Below are 17,786 nucleotides of genomic sequence, written 5' to 3'. Positions count from 1 at the left end.
GCTGTCCTTTGAAAGAAAAACGAAACTGCCCTGTTTTTGATCAGTATGAGAAGGGCATCCGCTCCTAGGGGAGCATGGGGCAACTTCCCTTGCTAAATCGCCCAGCGATTTTAAACGATCGCGTGTCACCAGGGCTCCCGTTTGCCTCTGTCACCTAACCTGCTTCTCGCCACACCGGAGAACGGGTGGCAGCACTACAGCATCTTATTCATGGTTTTCCCCCATCCCGATTCTGTCATGGAAACGTTCACGCAACCTCGAGACAGCAGCCCAGCTCCGCCCAGGGACTGAGGGCTTTTGGGACCCTGCGGGAGCGTGCTGCGCACTCCGGACTCCCCGGGAAACAGCTGGACGCGACCACGTCTCGGGTAGGGGCGGGGGGAGGCGACGCTCCGCCCCGGCGCGGCCCCGCCCTCCCCGCTCGCCGGCGCCCTCCCCTCGCCGGGGGCTGCGAGTTGCGTTTGGTAAAACCCAGCCCTGGAATATATAGATCACTGGAGCGCAATGAAGTAGCTTTTGGCGAGGGAGGGAGGGAGGGGGGCCTGGACAGTCACAGAGGCCAGTGCACGGCGGCGGCGGCGGCACCTTCCTTCTCGCATCCCGGTCGCCCGGCCCATGAGGAGGCAGCGGCGGCCGTAGGCGCCAGCAGAGGAGGCGGCGGAGCTTCGAGCAGAGGAGAGGCGGACCGGCAGGAGCGCGGGGCCGGGGCCACGCATCCCCACACTTGCACACCAACTCCCGCGCCTTTCACCCCCGAGACCGGAGTCGGGGCCTCGGAGAGCCTCGGTGAAGCTAGCGGGAGCCAGCTCCGGAGCCCAGCCAGCTCTGTTCTGAGCCTCCCGGGTGCTGGTACCCCCGCGGCGGGGTCCCCGCTTCTGCGCTCCGGACGCGCCTCCCGGACAGCCGGGTCCCCGCGGCCAGGACAAAGCCATGAAGCCGGCGCTGCTGGAAGTGATGAGGATGAACAGAATTTGCCGGATGGTGCTGGCCACTTGCTTTGGATCCTTTATCTTGGTCATCTTCTATTTCCAAAGTATGTTGCACCCAGGTAGGGGGCGCGTTAGCGTGGTTTTGTTGGATATTTTCTTCTCTCTCGCTCTGCTTTCTGCTTCTTCCAACCTCACCTCTTCCCTTCGGCCTCTTCGGGCTCTTTACTGCCGAGATCCGCGGGTCACGGAGTTGGGATGGGAAGAGAAGGTGCGCTTCCTCTTCCTCCCTTCTCCAGGCTAGAGGTTGAGACGGCAAGGAGAGACAGCGGCGCGTGTTGTCTCATTTTTTTCCCCCGGTTTCTTTTCTTTTCTTTTCTTTTTTTCTTTGTGTCTTGTCTGTTGGCTAGGTGGCATAGAAAGGTAGGGCTTGTTGGAAGCTGCCCGGGTTGATGGGAAGACTACAAAACTCTGTCTGGGTTTCTGCTGAGGGCTGAGATGAAGCAGGCGCTGGCAGCCGGCTGCTCTAAGCCAGGCAGCGCTGCCTCTTCCTGGTTGGGGACCCCCGGCGAGTGGTGCACGCTCCGGCGAGGTAGTGAGTCCCTGCAGCCGCCTGGGAAGCCCCAAGCCGAGCTACCACGTGTTCCAAGCTCAGCAGCAGAGCAGGTGTGGGGACAGGGTGGGTAGGCTCCCTGCTCTTCTCTCCGTCGGGGGAGATATTTTGCGAAAACACCCCAGGGTCTAGCTCGGCGGTGACTTTGCAGCTGTTGCTCCGGGGCCTGGTCTACCATCTTCTGGCCCCAGACCTCCAGCTAGGGACTCCAGAGCTTTTGGGCTGCACTTTGACCATCAAAGCTCTTGGAGATACTTTGTGCAGTTTCATCCCTTCTTCTTGGGTTCTGAGCATTTAGAGACTTCTGCAGCATAGGAACGAATACCTTCCTCATGTTTTCTCTGGCTTAGACTAAATACCAAGTCTCCTATCAGAATAGGCAGGGCCTTGGCACCCCTCATCCCGGGGGTCCAGAAGGTAAGTTTGGGACTAGAGGGGCGCCTGGAGTGACCTGGCTAGGCAGAGCTGCACAGTTTAGAAGCCCAACAGGTAGGACTTTCTAAGAAGGTTCAGTGTGTGGCCACCCAGCCTTAGACTCGGGAACCCCTTTCCCCATTTCTTCTGGATCATCAGACCTGTACTGGGTCACCTTGGCATATTTTGACTCCGCATAGTCGCTACAATAATCATTTACTTTCCTAATAGCAGGGAGGAGGGGGGGGTTGGAAACGAAATAAGGCTGGTTTTTGCCTTCTGCCTTCTTTACCTGTATAGCTAACACTTTCAGTAGACAGCTGGGAATTCATCAAACCAGGCAGAGTCATAAAGCTGTTCCTTGCATCAAACAGGCAGGGATTCCTTGACAGCACAGGGACAGACTGGCCTCTCTTCCCTTTGGGGCTCACAACAGTTTTTAAGGGGGTCTGGCTGCCAAGAATATGGTCTTGTGCTAGCCGGGGCACCCCAGCCAGTCCTGGTAAAAGATGGCTTTTGTTTGCAGCTCATATTTTTAGTCTAATGTCAGCAAACTCCTTACTCAAACCTGTGGTTGTGAAACTTGTGAGAGAATTTAAAAGTGGACTTTGCTGGCATTCTGGGTTGCAAGAGGGTGGGACCAGACACACGGCATCTCAAGAGTTCCAAGCTCCAGGGGCCACCCAGAACCAAGCCAGAGGGCTAGAGGACAGGCTGGTATGCAGATATAATGAAGCTCATGCTGTTTAAACAAAGGGCCCAATGATTTGGTCTAGGCTTCAGAGCTGTGTTCAGGCCTAGTCAAGTTTTGCTGGGATGGTGCGTGCCCGGTAATTCTCAGCAGAAGTGCTTAGACCAGGAGTGTATGGAAGGAATGTATCTGAACCTCTGTGCAGCTGCAAATTGTCCATCAGAATTCCCTTTGCATGAATCCTGTGGTGAACTCCGAAATAAGCTTTACTCGAGACAACCTGTAGCCTCGCGTTTCCAGCTTTCTGATCATCAGAAACTTATTACTTGACTTGGAAGTGGCTGTAGGGTTTTTTCAGTGTAGTCTTTTAGAGCTTTAGCCTTGTCCAAGCTTGGGGGTCACTGAATACTGTCTTTGATCCTGCTGGGCCCTTCCCTTTCTGGTCTCCTTTCTTTTCACTAAATGACATTTGTTTATAATTCATATCACGAGGAGCCTGCTTTTTCTGAGCCCTCTTTTGGTGCCAGGCAAATGCTACTTTCAAAACATCGGCCTGGATAGGAACCTACAGACGTTTGATGGAAAGTTCTTACTTGAAACTATACAACTATACAACTCCCTGTCAGTACTGGTATATGGGACATAAAAATATGATTTGGAAACAGTGTTGTTATTTTTTTAATCTCTCGGTTTTTTCATTTTGTTAATATCTATGGTTGATAGTTGAGATCAAATCATTTTTTTTTCTGCTTTGAGTTTTTAAAAAAGATTCTAAGAGAAGATTTATTTTAAATTACCCCCTCCCTTGCCCGTGTGTGTGTATGTGGTGTGTGTATATGTGTGTGTATGTGTGTGTATGTGTGTGCATATATGTGTATGTGTGTGTGTGTATGTATGTGCATGTGTGTGTATGTATGTATGTATGTATGTGTGCGTGTGTGTGTGTGTATGTGCAGTGCCCATGGAAGTCAGAAGAGTGGGTTGGATCCTCTGGAACTGGAGTTACAGCTGGCTGGGAGCCACCTCTGTGTGGGTACTAGAAATTGAACCAGGGTCCTGTGGGAGAGCAGTGGACATGTGCCCTTGACTTCGAGTTGTTTCTCTGGCCCCTTAAGAATTTTTATTTTCATGTGTGGGGGGTGGGGTGGAACCCACATGTGTGTGCATGTTATATGGTGCCTACAGAGACCAGAAGAAGGTTTGAATCCCCTAGAGCTGGAGTTAAAGGTTGTTATGAGCCACCAAATGTGGGTGCTGGGAGCCAAACCTTGGCTTTCAGCAATAACAGCAAACTCTCTTACCTGGAGAGCTGCCTCTCTAGCCCCCCTGCTTTGAATTTTAAAGTGATGGAGTCTCTGAAGTCTCCTGGTACAGTCAGTCTTTTTTACCTGGGGAATCTTTGGCAGTGACAGAAGGGACTACAACACACCCCAGATCGCAAGCCCTCTGGCAGGGGTTCTCTGGATTCCTGTCTGTGAGATAGAAAAGCAGTTCTGTGAAGGAGATGGACTCTTAAGTTCCCTTGCTGGCTGGAGGGTATGTGGGAGAGAAAAAACAAAACAAAACAAAACAAAACAAAACAAAACAAAACAAAACAAAACACAAAACCAAAACCAAAAAAAAGCAAAAAGCAAAAACCAACCAAACAACCCCACAAACTCTGCCCAGCTCTCAGGCTGGCAAATGCCTCCTGTCATTCTAGTCTGAAGCCTTTTGTATTTTTCTAGCTCATAAGCTTGGGTAATTGTGAACTTGAGTAATTGGCCATCAGATAATTGGCCAACCGTTACACCACTGAGAGTTTACTAGGAGTGGGCTCCGGTCAGTTAAGCAGTTTTCTTTTGAAACCCTCAACCTCTTGAGTTAATAATCTTCATGAAGTACTTTTATTTATTTATTTATCTATTTATCTATTTATATCTTTTTTGGTCAGGAACAGGGTTTTGGGTTCCTCTCTAGTCTGGGTGTTTTATACAGGGCCTAACCCATAGAGGCCTTTCCATAAACTATTTGCTGGCTGAATGGATGAAGTAGTTGACCCTCGGCTCTACCTCTAGGAAGGTGGTCATGCCTTCAGGGCTGGTCAGCAAGCAGCAGCTGGCTTCCACCTCCAGCTCTGCTGCAGGGCGCGCCTGCGCATTCTCAGACTCCTAGTTCTCTGGTGACTGAACCCAGTTTAAACTTGTTAAGATCGGGGCTGGCTGCACAGCTCCCGAGGCACCAGGCCCCGAAGATCCTTCTCTGTGTCCTGGTTGCTGGGAAAGGGTGGTCTCAATTAGCCACTGACGTACAGAAATCCATGCTCATGACAGACACCTCCATAGGTGTGAACTTCTGAGCTGGAGATCAGAGTCACATGCCTGCTTCTTCACCCGAGTGAGTCCCTCTGTGAATACAGCCTGTGGAAGTCCATCCCCTCCCATTAAAATATCTCCCATGCCTGCCCAAGACCGTGGGGCTATCCTTTGATGGAGCCGTGTCACGTCTTGCAGAGCTGGGAGTCCCCGGGCGATACTTTGTGAGGGATGCTTCTTCACTCCTCCTTCTGTGTTTCTCACTGGGATTGTGGTTTTCATTTAAATGCTATGGTTCCTGGAGAAGCCTGCCAGGGAGGAGCCTCTGTCTCGCTTTCTTCTTCTGCAGTGTATTCCCTGCCACCTGGGAGTTCTTTGCCTGGGTTGAGTGGTATAGGAAGAGTACAGCCTTTATTTAAAGACGCCATTGGGTCAGGCTGAGCACAGAATGCATCTGCAAGCACGACTTTAATCTCTGATCTGTACATTTGATATGTATAGAAGGGAAACAAGTCTCCGCTCTTCGCCACTCAGAGGCACCTGGGTTTTTTTTCTCTCCATAGTATAGAATGCATGCATAGGCTGAACATCCCGTACCAGAGATTATGAAACCCAAGGGGTGCTACCATTTGCAAGGTTTTGAGAGCCACCATAGCAACTCGAGTGGAAAATTCCACACCTGGCTTCACGTGATAGGTCATAAGTCGCAACACAGGAGACTGAAGATGTGTGGGGTCACCTCAGGCTGTCTGAATGGTTGGTTCATCTTGGGTCCAGTCCCCAAGATACCTCATTTTACATATGTAGATCTCTCAGAATTCAAAAACTGTAAAATCCAACAAGCTTCTGGTCCCAGTCATTTCAGATAGGGGGATTGTAAAACACACACACACACACACACACACACACACACACACACACACACACAAACACACACGTGTTTAGATCCCAACATTTATTTTATATCTCGTTCAGTAAATCTGTTTGATACAAGTATATTATTCTGGTGAGTCATTATTGGAGTGTGAGACAAAAGTCGAGCCACAGCCTTTTAAGTTTACAGACTTTCATGTGTGTCCCGCCTTACCTACCCCCCCCCCCCCCCCGTGCAAAGCACTGGCTCACCATCATTTATCTCCATGTTGTTATACATGGCTAATTTTACATTAGGGAATCTTTTTGCTTATACATGGAGTAGGTTTGGAATCACGCCAATACTCAGGGCCGCTCTTGTCTTATCTATTCAAACTTCCTTTGAGAAGCTGCCAGGTTGGTCTCAACACTGGGGCCGTTGGGTCTCTGAAAACAAGGTTTAATAATTGAAGGGTGAAACCTTCTGAGCCTGGGCTATTCCTTCCCCTCTGTAGCTGAAGTGTCTGTACCTTCACAGGACTTCAGAGCAGCCCCGGGATGAGGCGGTTTCCTTCCCTGGTGAGCCCGGTGGATTCCAGCCAGGGCCTTCACTTCCTTGTCCCCTGACATGCCAGGGTGACCCAGAGCCACAGAAAGGCTGGCTAGGGACTTTTTGAGAGTAGAGATGGTGGATAAGGAATTGCACCCTCCATCAGGGGCACATGCTGTCTATGTTTGTCTGGTTGAAAATCTCTGCTTATGATGGGCTGAATCCATCCAGTTATTTAAAAACAGGAAATCAAAGGCTCTCAGCACGGGTACCCACCCTTCCCCTCCTTAAACTCAGACAGACCTCTTTTTACTCTGGAGGTCATGGGATACATGTCTTGGCTAGCAGGAATCTTCTGAGGGAAGATTCAGAGAAATAAAACAGAAGTCCCTCCGCTGACTTATTTTATTTTTATTTATTTATTTTTTTCTTCTCTTGAATCATGAGGCCCCATCTGATCTGTAAATTAAAATATCCTGGAATTTATATTTTTTTGGGGGAATCAAATGTGATAGAGTGACATTTACAAGCACACAGTGATGGTGTTGGCCTTGACTGTGGGAGGGAGGGGGAAGTCTGAGCAGGGACTGGGGGAAGGGAGAGAGGCCAAATGAAGCAGGGCTGGCAGTAAGGCCTCGCTCTCTCACTGGGGATCACATTCTTTGTTTATCTTGAGTCAGTACCAGTGCACTTGATTAGGGTGCTCACCATGTCAACCCCTCCTTCCACCATTTCATCTCCATATTTCAGTTTTTGGAGAACATACAAGGTCTGATCTATAGAGCAAAACCCCCACACACAGCTTGAGGGCAACTGATATAAACATGGGCTGAATCAACTACAGCTTGAGGGCAACTGATATAAACTTGGGCTGAATCAACTGATAATGATTTGGGAGCGGAAGGCCTGGGATAGGAGCTGGGTACTGCAGTCCCTCCCCTGTGAACTTCTGCGCTTTATGACACGTGGCTGTTTTTTTTCTTCCCCCCAGCCCCCATTTTCATATAGATGACATTTGACTGTGTCGCAGTAGATGACATCTCGGCATTGTGCTGACCTTTAATATGCAGCCTTTTCTTTCTTAGTAGGACAGAAAATAGCGCTGTACCTCCTCAGCTGATACCCTCTGAGCCTCTTTCTAAATCCCAAAGGGACTTTTTGTAAACCTCAAAAGGTGCTCCTGTGACCTCAATAAGGGGATGGGTAAAGGCACTTCTGGTAGGCTCCGGCTCTGGCTGGGGGGCAGAAGTACTGGGTTGGCTTAACCCCTGGCCTCTTCACACCCACACAGCTTGCCGCCTGCCCAACCCTCTGTTTACCCTCTGTTTTCAGAGCTCCTGGACTTGATGCTCTCTGTGTCTGTATGTTCACATGTTCAGGTACACATATATGTGCAGGTTCACGTGTGTGCAGCTTCATGGGCAGATCAGAGGTAGCCCTCTGGAGTCACCGGTGTCCTTTGGGCACGGGGGGGGGGGGCAGGGGCTTTCACTGACCCAGAACTTGCTGAGTAGGCTGGGCCAGCCGGCCAGTGAGCCTGTCCTTGCTTCCCAAGGCTGGGATTTCAAAGGTAGCACCACATCCAGTTTTGCTTTATTTTGTCTCTTTACCTGATTGTGCTCATGTCTTGCCTGCAAGGGCCCTTCCAAGCCCCAGAATCTTTTGAAAATTCTTATGACTTTTACTGAGGAGGTTGGTTAAGAGCCAGAATGGGAAGGGAAGGGGAATAATTAAATAACTTGGAGCTTGAACTTGAAGTTCAAATAGATCTAGACAAATTTCCTGGGAAGAGCACACCCATGACCCCGGCCACTCCTCCAGTCCTTTCAGAAATGCACTGTGGTTATGACTTGACTTGGTGAGCCTTGGTCTTCTGACTTGCCAGGGCAAAGAGCTTGTCATGGGCATCCTTATACCCCAGAGGGCTTTAGGGTAGATAGGCGAGTCTCAGAGCTTTCTCTTCTAACCCACCTCTGCCAGTCACATAACTCAGAACAAGAGGGACCTGCCCGGCTTGGTAATCAGGAACAAACAGATCCTAGTGTTGTCCCCTCTATAATCTTCCAAATCTCTCTGCTCTTGTTTTATTACAGCCCAAGGCAGACAGTAGTAAGTGGCCTAGATAATTCAAGGAGGAAGGTATTTACTGAAGGGAATTAGGTGTACTTAAAGTTGCTGGATAGCCAGAGGCACAGAGTATCTGGAATAACTTCCAGCCAGCAGAAGTAGCATTTGTGTAATAACTTATAAACTGGTGCATATTGGCATGACTATCTCTCAGGCTGGGTCTGGAACCATGTATTGAGTGCAAGACCAAACCAATGTCAAATTGGGAACCGACTCTAGAATGCTTTTGCAAACCTCTCTCACCTCTCCAGGGACGCTTTGCCAGCTAACCAGTGTCACAGGCAGGCAGGCAGGCGACCTCTGTTCTTGGTAGACTTTCACATTCTCAGTGAGTATCTCTCCTTTGAGGGACCAAATACATAGCTGTAGCTTCAACTTCAAACAGCACAGGAAGCAGAGTGTTAAATCCCTGGCCTCTGCAGCTTTGTTTACAAATAATTTACACACAATACCGTATGATCATGTAAATAGCCAGGATTAGGTCCTTTCTAGTCATGGTGACGTATAATCACTTTTCCTTTGTGTTCTGGATAATTCCGCTGATTGGCTATCCCAGCTGTGAGTCTGTTGTTCTTTTTTTCCACACTGAAATGTGGCTCGTGAAAGCCGGGATGGTCCCCAGAAAGGATTGTACTCTTCATGTGTGTCTGGTTTGCGCTGAGGTCTTCTTACGCCTGCCGTCTATCTGTGATAGGAGGTTCGTTCAAGCTGATCACAGCCTCTGTCAACCTGTCTGAGCCTCTCTTCTGCACATTCCATCCGGTGAAATATGTCCAGAGCAGGGAATTACAAGACAGCCATTGTGGCTCCCACTTTCTGGTTGCCTGTCTGTCCCAACTCTCAGGATATCTGCCCAGCGTGTCACACGTGGCGTGTAACCTCGGGTGACAGGTTAGAGGGCGCGGGGCTGCTTCTGATGAGCTGTGTTCCTTATGCATGGTTATGTTTTTCATTTTTGAGGCAGCTTTGTAGACCACTCTGACCTTAAGCTTCTGACCTTCTCGCCTCTTCCTTCCAAGTGCCGAGACTGTGGGTACCCACGATCAGGCCTGGCTGTGCTTTCATTTCCTTGGTACTTGTATGTGCACATGTGCATCAGTGTACGCATGAGGTGCACGTGCTGGGGGTAGCCAGAGGTTGATGCCGGGTGTTTGACTTGACGGCTCTCGGCCTTATCTTTGGAGACAGGTTCTCTTCCTGAACTTGGAGCTCTTTGGTCCAGCGAGGCTGCTTGTCTGATGAAGTCTAAGGGCCCTCCGCCCCTGCCCCTCAGCCGGGGGTTACAGGCAGGTGCTGGTTGTGCCTGTGTTTCGAGGTGGGAGCTAGGGATTTGAACTCAGGTCCTCATGCTTGCACATAGACACTGCACCTACTTAGCCATCTCCTTAGCCCCAGCTTCATTATTGGAATATAAAATAATGAATGGAAGGTCTAGTGGTACCCTTCCCAGACCCTTTTTTTGGGGGTTCAGGGTCATCTGGACTTACCTTAAGGATAATCAGTAATCATCAGAAGTGGCTGGTTCCCTTGGGTAACAGTCCAGTGTGAACCCAGCATTGTGTGTGTGTGGGGTCATTTTGAGGTTAGTTAAGCAGCATAGCAAGGGGTGCTGTTAACATTACCCCCTCACATGTGTCTCAGAGAGACACAGAGAGAGTCTGAGAAACGGGGTCTGTCAACATGGAGTCCTTCCTGTTCTCCAGCTTGACTGGGTTGACAGAAGAGCTTTGGAGGAGAAAGCCCACTGAGAGGTCTCAGTTGGGAAGGCCCAGTGGTTGGATTTCAGTTCAGAGCTGTTCACTTGAAGCAATCCCAGAAGATGGATCACATTTCTTACTGGTCCACAGCGTTAGCTCACTGGATTTGGTCACTTCCCATGGCGCAGAGGCGCGGAATGTGGAACCCAGAGAGCAGCGTGCGGGCCTTGGTTGGCCACTGTGCCCATTCCGTGCCTTCCAAGTTATTCTTGTTGAGTGCCTATTACGAGCGAGCCTCAGTTCTATGTTCTGGAGACAGAACAGACAAAAAGCTGGGTCCTCGTCAATGGTAAACCTAGACAGGCAGGCAGAGCAGAGATGCGTCTCTCCAGTCTGTTTGCCAGTGACAAAAAAAGGAAGGGGCTTTGCGATGACAGCCTGGCAGGCCAGGGCAGCCTCTCAGATAAGGGGCCTTGAAGATGGAAGGGGATGGAAGGAGACAAGATTCTGGAGTCCATGAGCAGGTAAAATAGCAAAGGTATCCACAGAAGCCAACTTGGCCCAGGCGTTTCCTACAGCTTCGTTAATCCTCACTGGACTCTCGAGGTACACTTTATTATCTCCATGACTTTCTAAGAGACAAGGCAGGCTCCAGAATCTCCTAAGACCTCAAGTACAGACACCCGTGGAGTTAGCACTACGCCAAACCTGTCTGATCTCATGTCTGTTGCTCCAAACACCTAGCTGGGGGTCCTCACTGCAGAGGGAGACGTGTCTCTCCTCATGCCAACCCCCAGGATTGTAAAGAATGATCAGAACTTAGAAGTGGGGACCTTTCTGCCCATTGTCAACCTGCTAAATGGTTCTGCATCAGGCTTGGTATCTGCTGTCCCCAGGATCTGGGCAAGTACCGGCCAATTGTAAGGTGTCAATGAAATGGAACCAAATGCAGGTGACACACTGAGATCCGGCCACCTCATTTGTTTGTCGTCTGGGTGGTAGGTCGAGGCTTACACGGGGATGCATGGGTAGAGGGTTATTATAAAGAACACATTGTAACGAGTGTAGAATGTTCCTCCTTTGGCTTTCCTCTTGCCCTCTGCAGCAGTGGTCACTTCATCCTGAAACCTCAGCAGGTTCTCATCCACATCACACATGCGCTGTAAGATTTGCTGAACGGTTCTGATGTGTAGACTCCTGGGAAGCCCTTCCTGGGTGCTAACTGGCGCACCTCCCTGACAGTGCTTATAGCTTTGCCCCCCTGGAGCATTTTGCAAAAGCACGAATATTAGGTAGGAAAAGAAAAATCAGAAGGAAAAAAAAAATCAGCTTTTGTGTCTCAGGCTGAGTGAGGAGATCATAGGTCTTTCCCCCAATTGTGGACATAATTACTGCCTCCGTTGCTGTTAACTGTGAAAGTATGAACAGTGACACTTGAGAAAGTTCCTGCATGGGGCCCTGGTCCCTGCACCATCCCAACACCCTCCGAGGAGGGCCAAAGCAGCCATATGTGTCATGGTGTCTCTTGCATTGGTGGTTAGTAAGTGGGTCCTTGTGGCTCATGTTGAGGAGAGCTGGCTGGCCTTTGTTTCCACTCTGTGCTATTGTGTGCTCAGAAGGACTTTAAGGGACAGTCAGCACCTTGTTCCTGTGAAGGGCATGTGTGGTTGAGATAGGGTCTGTGCTCTGTTACTGTCACCAGACCAAGGATGTTAAAGTTGGTTAAAAGACTAACAGTGATTCGAGCCAGGCCCTGGGTTCTTCAACCAGAGGGCAAGGGCATGTTTGCTACCCACACGCACCGCTGGGCGTTAGGCTTTTCACGATGGCTGGGGATTTTGCCAACATGCACATTCTCTTACAGGCCAGAAAAGGTGTCTGTCCTTTTAGGCATGGGCCCACCTGTTGCCCTGAGATCCTTCCCAGGCCACAGTGAAGAACAATGTAGCTCAAAAATATGAGTAGTTGTGGTGGATGGGGACACAACTCACCAAGTGGATTTTTGCTGTACAAGCGTGAGGACCTGAATTTGGATCCCAGCACCCTCCTAAGAAGGCAGGTGTGGGTATGCTGTAACCCCGGGGCACTAGGGAGGTGGAGGAAGGGCAATAGCCAGTCTAACTGAAATGGTGAGCTCCAGCTTTAGTGAGAGACCCTGTCTCAGAATAAAAAGACGCAGACAAGAGAGATGGCCTGGTGGGTGAGGGTGCTTGTTGGGCAAGCCTGATGGACAGCCTGAGTTCAATCCCCAAGACCTATGTAAAAGCGAAAGGAGGGAACAAATTCCACAAAGTTGTGTCCTGACCTCCAAACCTGTCCTGTGGCACATGGGCACAAACAGGAGAATACAACTGTAAACATAATAATAATAAAAATAAAAATGAAAACTAAGTACGGCGGGTAATTCCAAGAAAGACGCCTAATATCGATTGACCTCTGGATTTCACACGCACATACTGTATTGGTAGTTGAGAAACCCTTATTTTTCTGATATTTAATAACACTGGGAAAACCAATAGTCTGTTAAGTGTGACAGCCAGTGTATCCCTGGGTTACCCCATTTCCTCTCTCCTGTACCCTTATGAAGTAGGCAACTGACAACCCCATTGTGCTGATGCAAACACTGAGGCCTGCCTTCCTGGAAAGCTAGTCCAGGATCTGGGCTTAAGACTGACTACCACCGAAGCCTATATACTTCTTACCCCACCCCCGACCCCGCCTTCCCGGTCTTGATTTCAGCTAATTAGGTCAAGAGCTAATTATTTCACAGGAGCCTAGAGCTCCGCTGTGGGCTAAGTAGATGAGCCATGCAGTGATAGCTCTTCTCCCCTTACTTTATACTCTGTCCCTGCTGAGCCCAGCCCTCTGGGGACAGGGGCTGTCATCCGTGTTCAGTTGTCCCCCATCTGTCTTCAGTCTGGATGTATTCTGAGGTCAAAATCCAGTCCATGTGTTACTTCTGGATGAAACCTCATCTGCCTGCCCTTTGTTGGGACACAGTAGATGGCCTTCTGACTGCGCCTCTTCAATGTTAAGATGCTGTGGACTGGCTCCTGTAGACCGGGTGCCACGCTTCCTGCAGGAGCCCCACATCTAGACCAGAGCCTACACTGTATGTGGCAGCTCACACCTCTGAGCCCAGCACTCTGGAGGCCAAGACAAGAGAATCACTATGAGCTCCTAGTATCTTGGGCTGCGTAGTGAGTTCCAGACCGCCTTAGGCCAGAGTGAGGCATGTGTTGCTCTTGAAAATTCTAGCACTTGAGAGATGGGAGACAGGAGGATTAGAAGGTCACGGTCGTTTCTTCAGTAGTGGTTTGAATAGAAATGGCTCTGTAGGCCCATTTTTGAATGGTCTAAGTTTTGTGAAACTGTTTGGTAGGGACTAGGAGGTGTGGTCTTGTTGGAGGAGGTGTGTCTCAAGGTAGGCTTGTAGGTTTCAAAACCCCACACCATTCCCTGTTAGCTCTTTCTCTCTGCCTCCTGCTTGTGGGTTAGAGGTGAGCTCTCAGCGGCTGCTCCAGCACCAGGCCCGCCTGCCTGATGCTTTTGTGTGTAGTTTTTTGCTACCCCTCTTTAAGCTCCAGGTGAACCTTGCTCCCAGCCCAGTCCAGGTTCCCTTGGATTCATGAACACAAGCTTATTTTTCAACCTGATTGACTCAATTGCTGGGCACGTCTACTCTCCCGAGGCTAGCTTGCCCTTCCCCATACTCTCAGATCAGCACACTAAATCTGTCCTCAACTGTAGTTGCTCAGCCACCTTCTCCTTGTTTAGCACCCAGAACTGCCCTCAGCTTAGTGCGTTTCTAATCTCCCACCTGGGGAAGTGACCTCTGACTGCTCCTCCCAAGATCTCACATGGCTGGTCACTTTTTTCCCTCTGAACCATGGCAAAAATCTCTCTCCTGCTCCTGTGTCTCTTAGCCTGCCTGCGGGGACAGAAGTCCCTCCTTTTTCCTTCTGCCCAGTAATTGACTCCTGGCATCTTTATTGATCAATCAAGAACCACTTGGAGAACAGGACCACCATCAGCACCACCACCTACATCATGCCATTCTCCCTACCATGATGGTCATAGTCTCGAAACCCCTGGAATCATAAGCCCCTAAATTAAAAGCTTTATATAGTTTTAAATGCTGTATGACAATAGCAAGTAACTAAGCCATTTGACTACATAATGAATTCTAGGTCAGCTTGGGTTGTGCAAGATCCTCTCGCACAAAAAGAAAAAGGAGTTATTATCTTCTACTTGTTATCACTGTCTTCAGAATTCCAGTGTGTCCTTGGCACTTCCCTGTCTGTTCAGTGTAGCCCCTTTCCAGTGCTCAGTCACCTCTGTGAGTAGTGACTGCAGGACCCTGTTAGAGTAGCTGAAAAGATGGGGGGAATTTTCCTGGTGTTTTCCCCACCCTCTTGTGTGAATTGATGTTCTCTCTTGGGTTTGAGCTCCATCCTTGGGGAGGTACTGAGTAAGAGAAGCTGGCTGGAGAACTATATATGTGTGTCTAAGCCACTTGAGCCTGAAAGGTACCTAGTTAGTTCATTGGTGAACTAACTCTAGTTAGTTCAAGCGTCTAGGTAGCTCATTGGTGCACTCCCGAGGCTTTCCTTGTTCAGGGATCCTAACAAACTGCACCGTTCCAACCCATCTCTAGAAGAAGCAGCAAGACAGGGAACCCTGAGAGAGACTTATGTTTCCTTTATGATGCCCCAGCACAAAGCCTGGCCCCAGGAGGATATGTTGTACTGAGATGGACAGAAATATGTAGGGTGGACTGGTTTAGGGAGACAGACATGATGGGGTTATGGAATACCAACGGAGAGAGGGAATAGCATGGTTGATTTTGATTGTAGCATCAATCAACAAGAATTTCCAGGCTCAGAGCCTGAGAGAGAGAGGCAGTTGAGTCACTGGGCCACTGAGGCTGGAGTGTGGACAGGAGTGCTGGCTGCCACCCCATTATCTCTTGTTCTCAAGTTTAAATTCTATTCTTAAGACTAGGAAGCTATGGAAGGTTTAGGGTTTTGTTTTCCAGAAGATGAAATTTAAGCTTAATTTAAACTCTCTTGTTTTAGCACAGAGCCAGAATTTAAAGGCCTACTTTCTCAGAGTGATCTCGGGGCCGTTTTTGGAATCGTTTCTGTTATCATTTGGTGGGAGGAGAGGTTATTCACGAACGTACAGAGTGGCTTAAAAGCTCTCTTTGGCCGGATTCAAACTCCACTGTTTGCAAAAATTATAGGCCTGGGAGGTTAAGTTTCAGTCTCTCAGTTGCTAATGGTGCCCCAGGTTCACTCTCAGAGGGCCTCTGGAGGAGTGGCAGGAGGGAGGGGGAGTGTGCCTCATCCCTAGAGAACTGTGCACTGTGCCCAGCTCTCAGTGTATCTAGGCTCAGGTTGCAGCTATGGGCTGCCCGGGCAGGCGTGGTACAGAATTGGGGCAAAGGCCTCCTCCCTCTTTTGAGGTGCCCATGCAGGTAGGGTCTGGTCTTCCTACCCCCACTGCAGAGTACCACCCTCTGTGTCTTCCTTCTCAGTTTCCTCTTTGACATAGCCACCTCACCAACATGGAAGAGAGCACCCCTAAGGCATGCTTTTCTGATCTGTGTGTGTGTTCTTGTATGTGCTGGTGTGTGTGTGTGTGTGTGTGTGTGCACACTCACATGGGGATCAGAGGTTAGCTGGGCTTGTTCCTCAGGTACCACCCACTGTATTTTAAGGGGAGGCTCTCTTACTCATGGAGCTCACGGAGTAAGCTAGGTAGTGACCCCTGCCTCTCCAGTGCTGAGATGACAAGCACCGCCACTATCTATGTATCTATGTATCTATGTATCTATGTATCTATGTATCTATGTATCTATCTATCTATCTATCTATCTATCTATCTATCTATCTATCTATCTATCTATCTGGTGGGCTCTAGGGATCAAACGGAGGTCTTCAGGTTTGCTTGTTAAATTCTTAACCAACTGAGACATCTCCCTGGATCCCCAGAGACTTACTTTTTAAAAGTAATACAATATGGGCTTGAAAGATGGCTCAGCAGTTAAGAGCACTGGCTGCTTTTCCAGAGATCCTGNGTTCAATTCCCAGTAACCACATGGTGGCTCACAACCATCTGTAATGAGGTCTGATGCCCCTTCTGGTGTGTCTGAAGACAGTGACAGTGTACTCATATACATTAAATAAATAAATAAATAAATAAATAAATAAATAAATAATTTTTTTTTTAAAGTAATACAGCATCACCACTGGTGGGCACCAGGTTTTGAAGGGGACATGTTTGTGGACAAACAGAAGAGTGCTTTGAGTTTATGCTTGAACTTGGGGGTTTTGAAATCTGGAAGGGAATACTTACATTTGGGAGTATGGGACCGGAGGTTATTTTAAAGATGTAAGAAATAGATTGTGAAGTTCTTTAAGAGCTGAGATTCTATCGGATGAAGAGCTCTAGGTATAACTTTGTTGTTTGGAATCGGAAGGGCAGATTTGAAACCAGAAACAGAGCAGGTAATCTCGGAGTGACTTGGAACAAAACAGCTTTTGTTCGATGAGTGTGAGGCACCCCCCCTAAAGACAGCTGTGGGCTTAAAAATCCTAGCTGAGGGGCCAGGGATGTAGCTCTGGGCTAGGATGCTTTCCCAGGATGCACGGGGCTTTGGGTTTGATCCTCAGCATCGCAAGAAGAGTCAGCTAGGGGCAGCAAGCTTTTAGCGGGATGGGATCCTCTCTGTCCACTTCAGTCAGAGGGAAAGTAGGCTCTCCCCTGTCATACTTTGGAGGAAATCTTGTTTCCTGTGACTATAGAAACCACACTGATTTTTTAAACATAAGTATGGGCCCATCAGAAGGGCCTTCCTGCACAAGACGTGAAGGGTGTTGCCATTCATTGGAAGGTCAAGGCGTGAATGAGGAGTTGTGCACAATACAGAATGTTGGCCCATCTATAAAACCTGGCAGGAAGGCAGGACAGTTAGGCAGAAAAGGGCAATAGGTAGTGTATTCAGGGAACCTGGGTTCTGGCCCAGCTGCGGCCTTCTTATGAGGGATCCCCCACTGTTATTAACTGATAGACACAACAAAGCATTTCAGAGCTCATAGCTGAAGGCCAGAGGAGGAAGGGAGGCTCCTGCAGTCTCTCACCACCACAGCTCCTTGTTTTGTTTTGCTTTGCTTTTATGTTCTGGAGTTCTAAAGAAAAAAACACTTTTACTTTTTCATAAGAATGCATGTTTAGCTAAAAGCAGCACTGTTTCCTACCATCAATGTAGGTAGATTCGAGGTAGGTAGTAGTCTCTCCCTGCCTTCTTCCCAAAGCAGGTCTCACTTTGTTAGCACTTCTCAGCATACACACCTGTCTCTAGGGGACCCAGGCACAATCACAGCGAATACTTGCCATTCGTGTCACCAGCCCACCCCACCCAGTCAGCATGCAAGTGTTTATCCACCAGACATTTATCAGGCAGGAGAGACCAGTCGGAGTGAGAGTTGGTCCCTGCGTGCAGAGAGCCTGCAATTAGCCAGTGACTACAGACCTGAACTTGGTACTCGGTAGCAGCAGTCCTCCGTGATAAGGTTAGGGAATGAGAAGAAGGAGTCATTATTTTAGGGCAGGCCAGA

At 49.1% G+C, this 17,786-nt stretch overlaps 1 protein-coding gene across 2 annotated transcripts in view; it reads left to right on the top strand.

The window, feature by feature from the left end:
- Nucleotides 1-487: 487 nt before the first annotated feature.
- The window catches only part of Chst11 (carbohydrate sulfotransferase 11), a 206,432-nt gene continuing 189,133 nt past the window's right edge, over nt 488-17,786 (top strand). The window contains exon 1 of one of the 2 annotated variants that reach the window (XM_021205090.2): nt 488-1,033. In XM_021205090.2, the coding sequence (XP_021060749.1) occupies nt 931-1,033 (103 nt within the window). In that variant the 5' untranslated portion in view covers nt 488-930. Of the gene's footprint in view, nt 1,049-17,786 lie in introns of both variants that reach the window. The other variant, XM_021205089.2, reaches the window with a different exon arrangement.

This window comes from Mus pahari, chromosome 9 (genome assembly GCF_900095145.1).
Source record: "Mus pahari chromosome 9, PAHARI_EIJ_v1.1, whole genome shotgun sequence".
NCBI lineage: Eukaryota > Metazoa > Chordata > Mammalia > Rodentia > Muridae > Mus > Mus pahari.
Note: the sequence above shows the minus strand (reverse complement) of the source record. Positions and strands in the feature narration are given on the sequence as shown.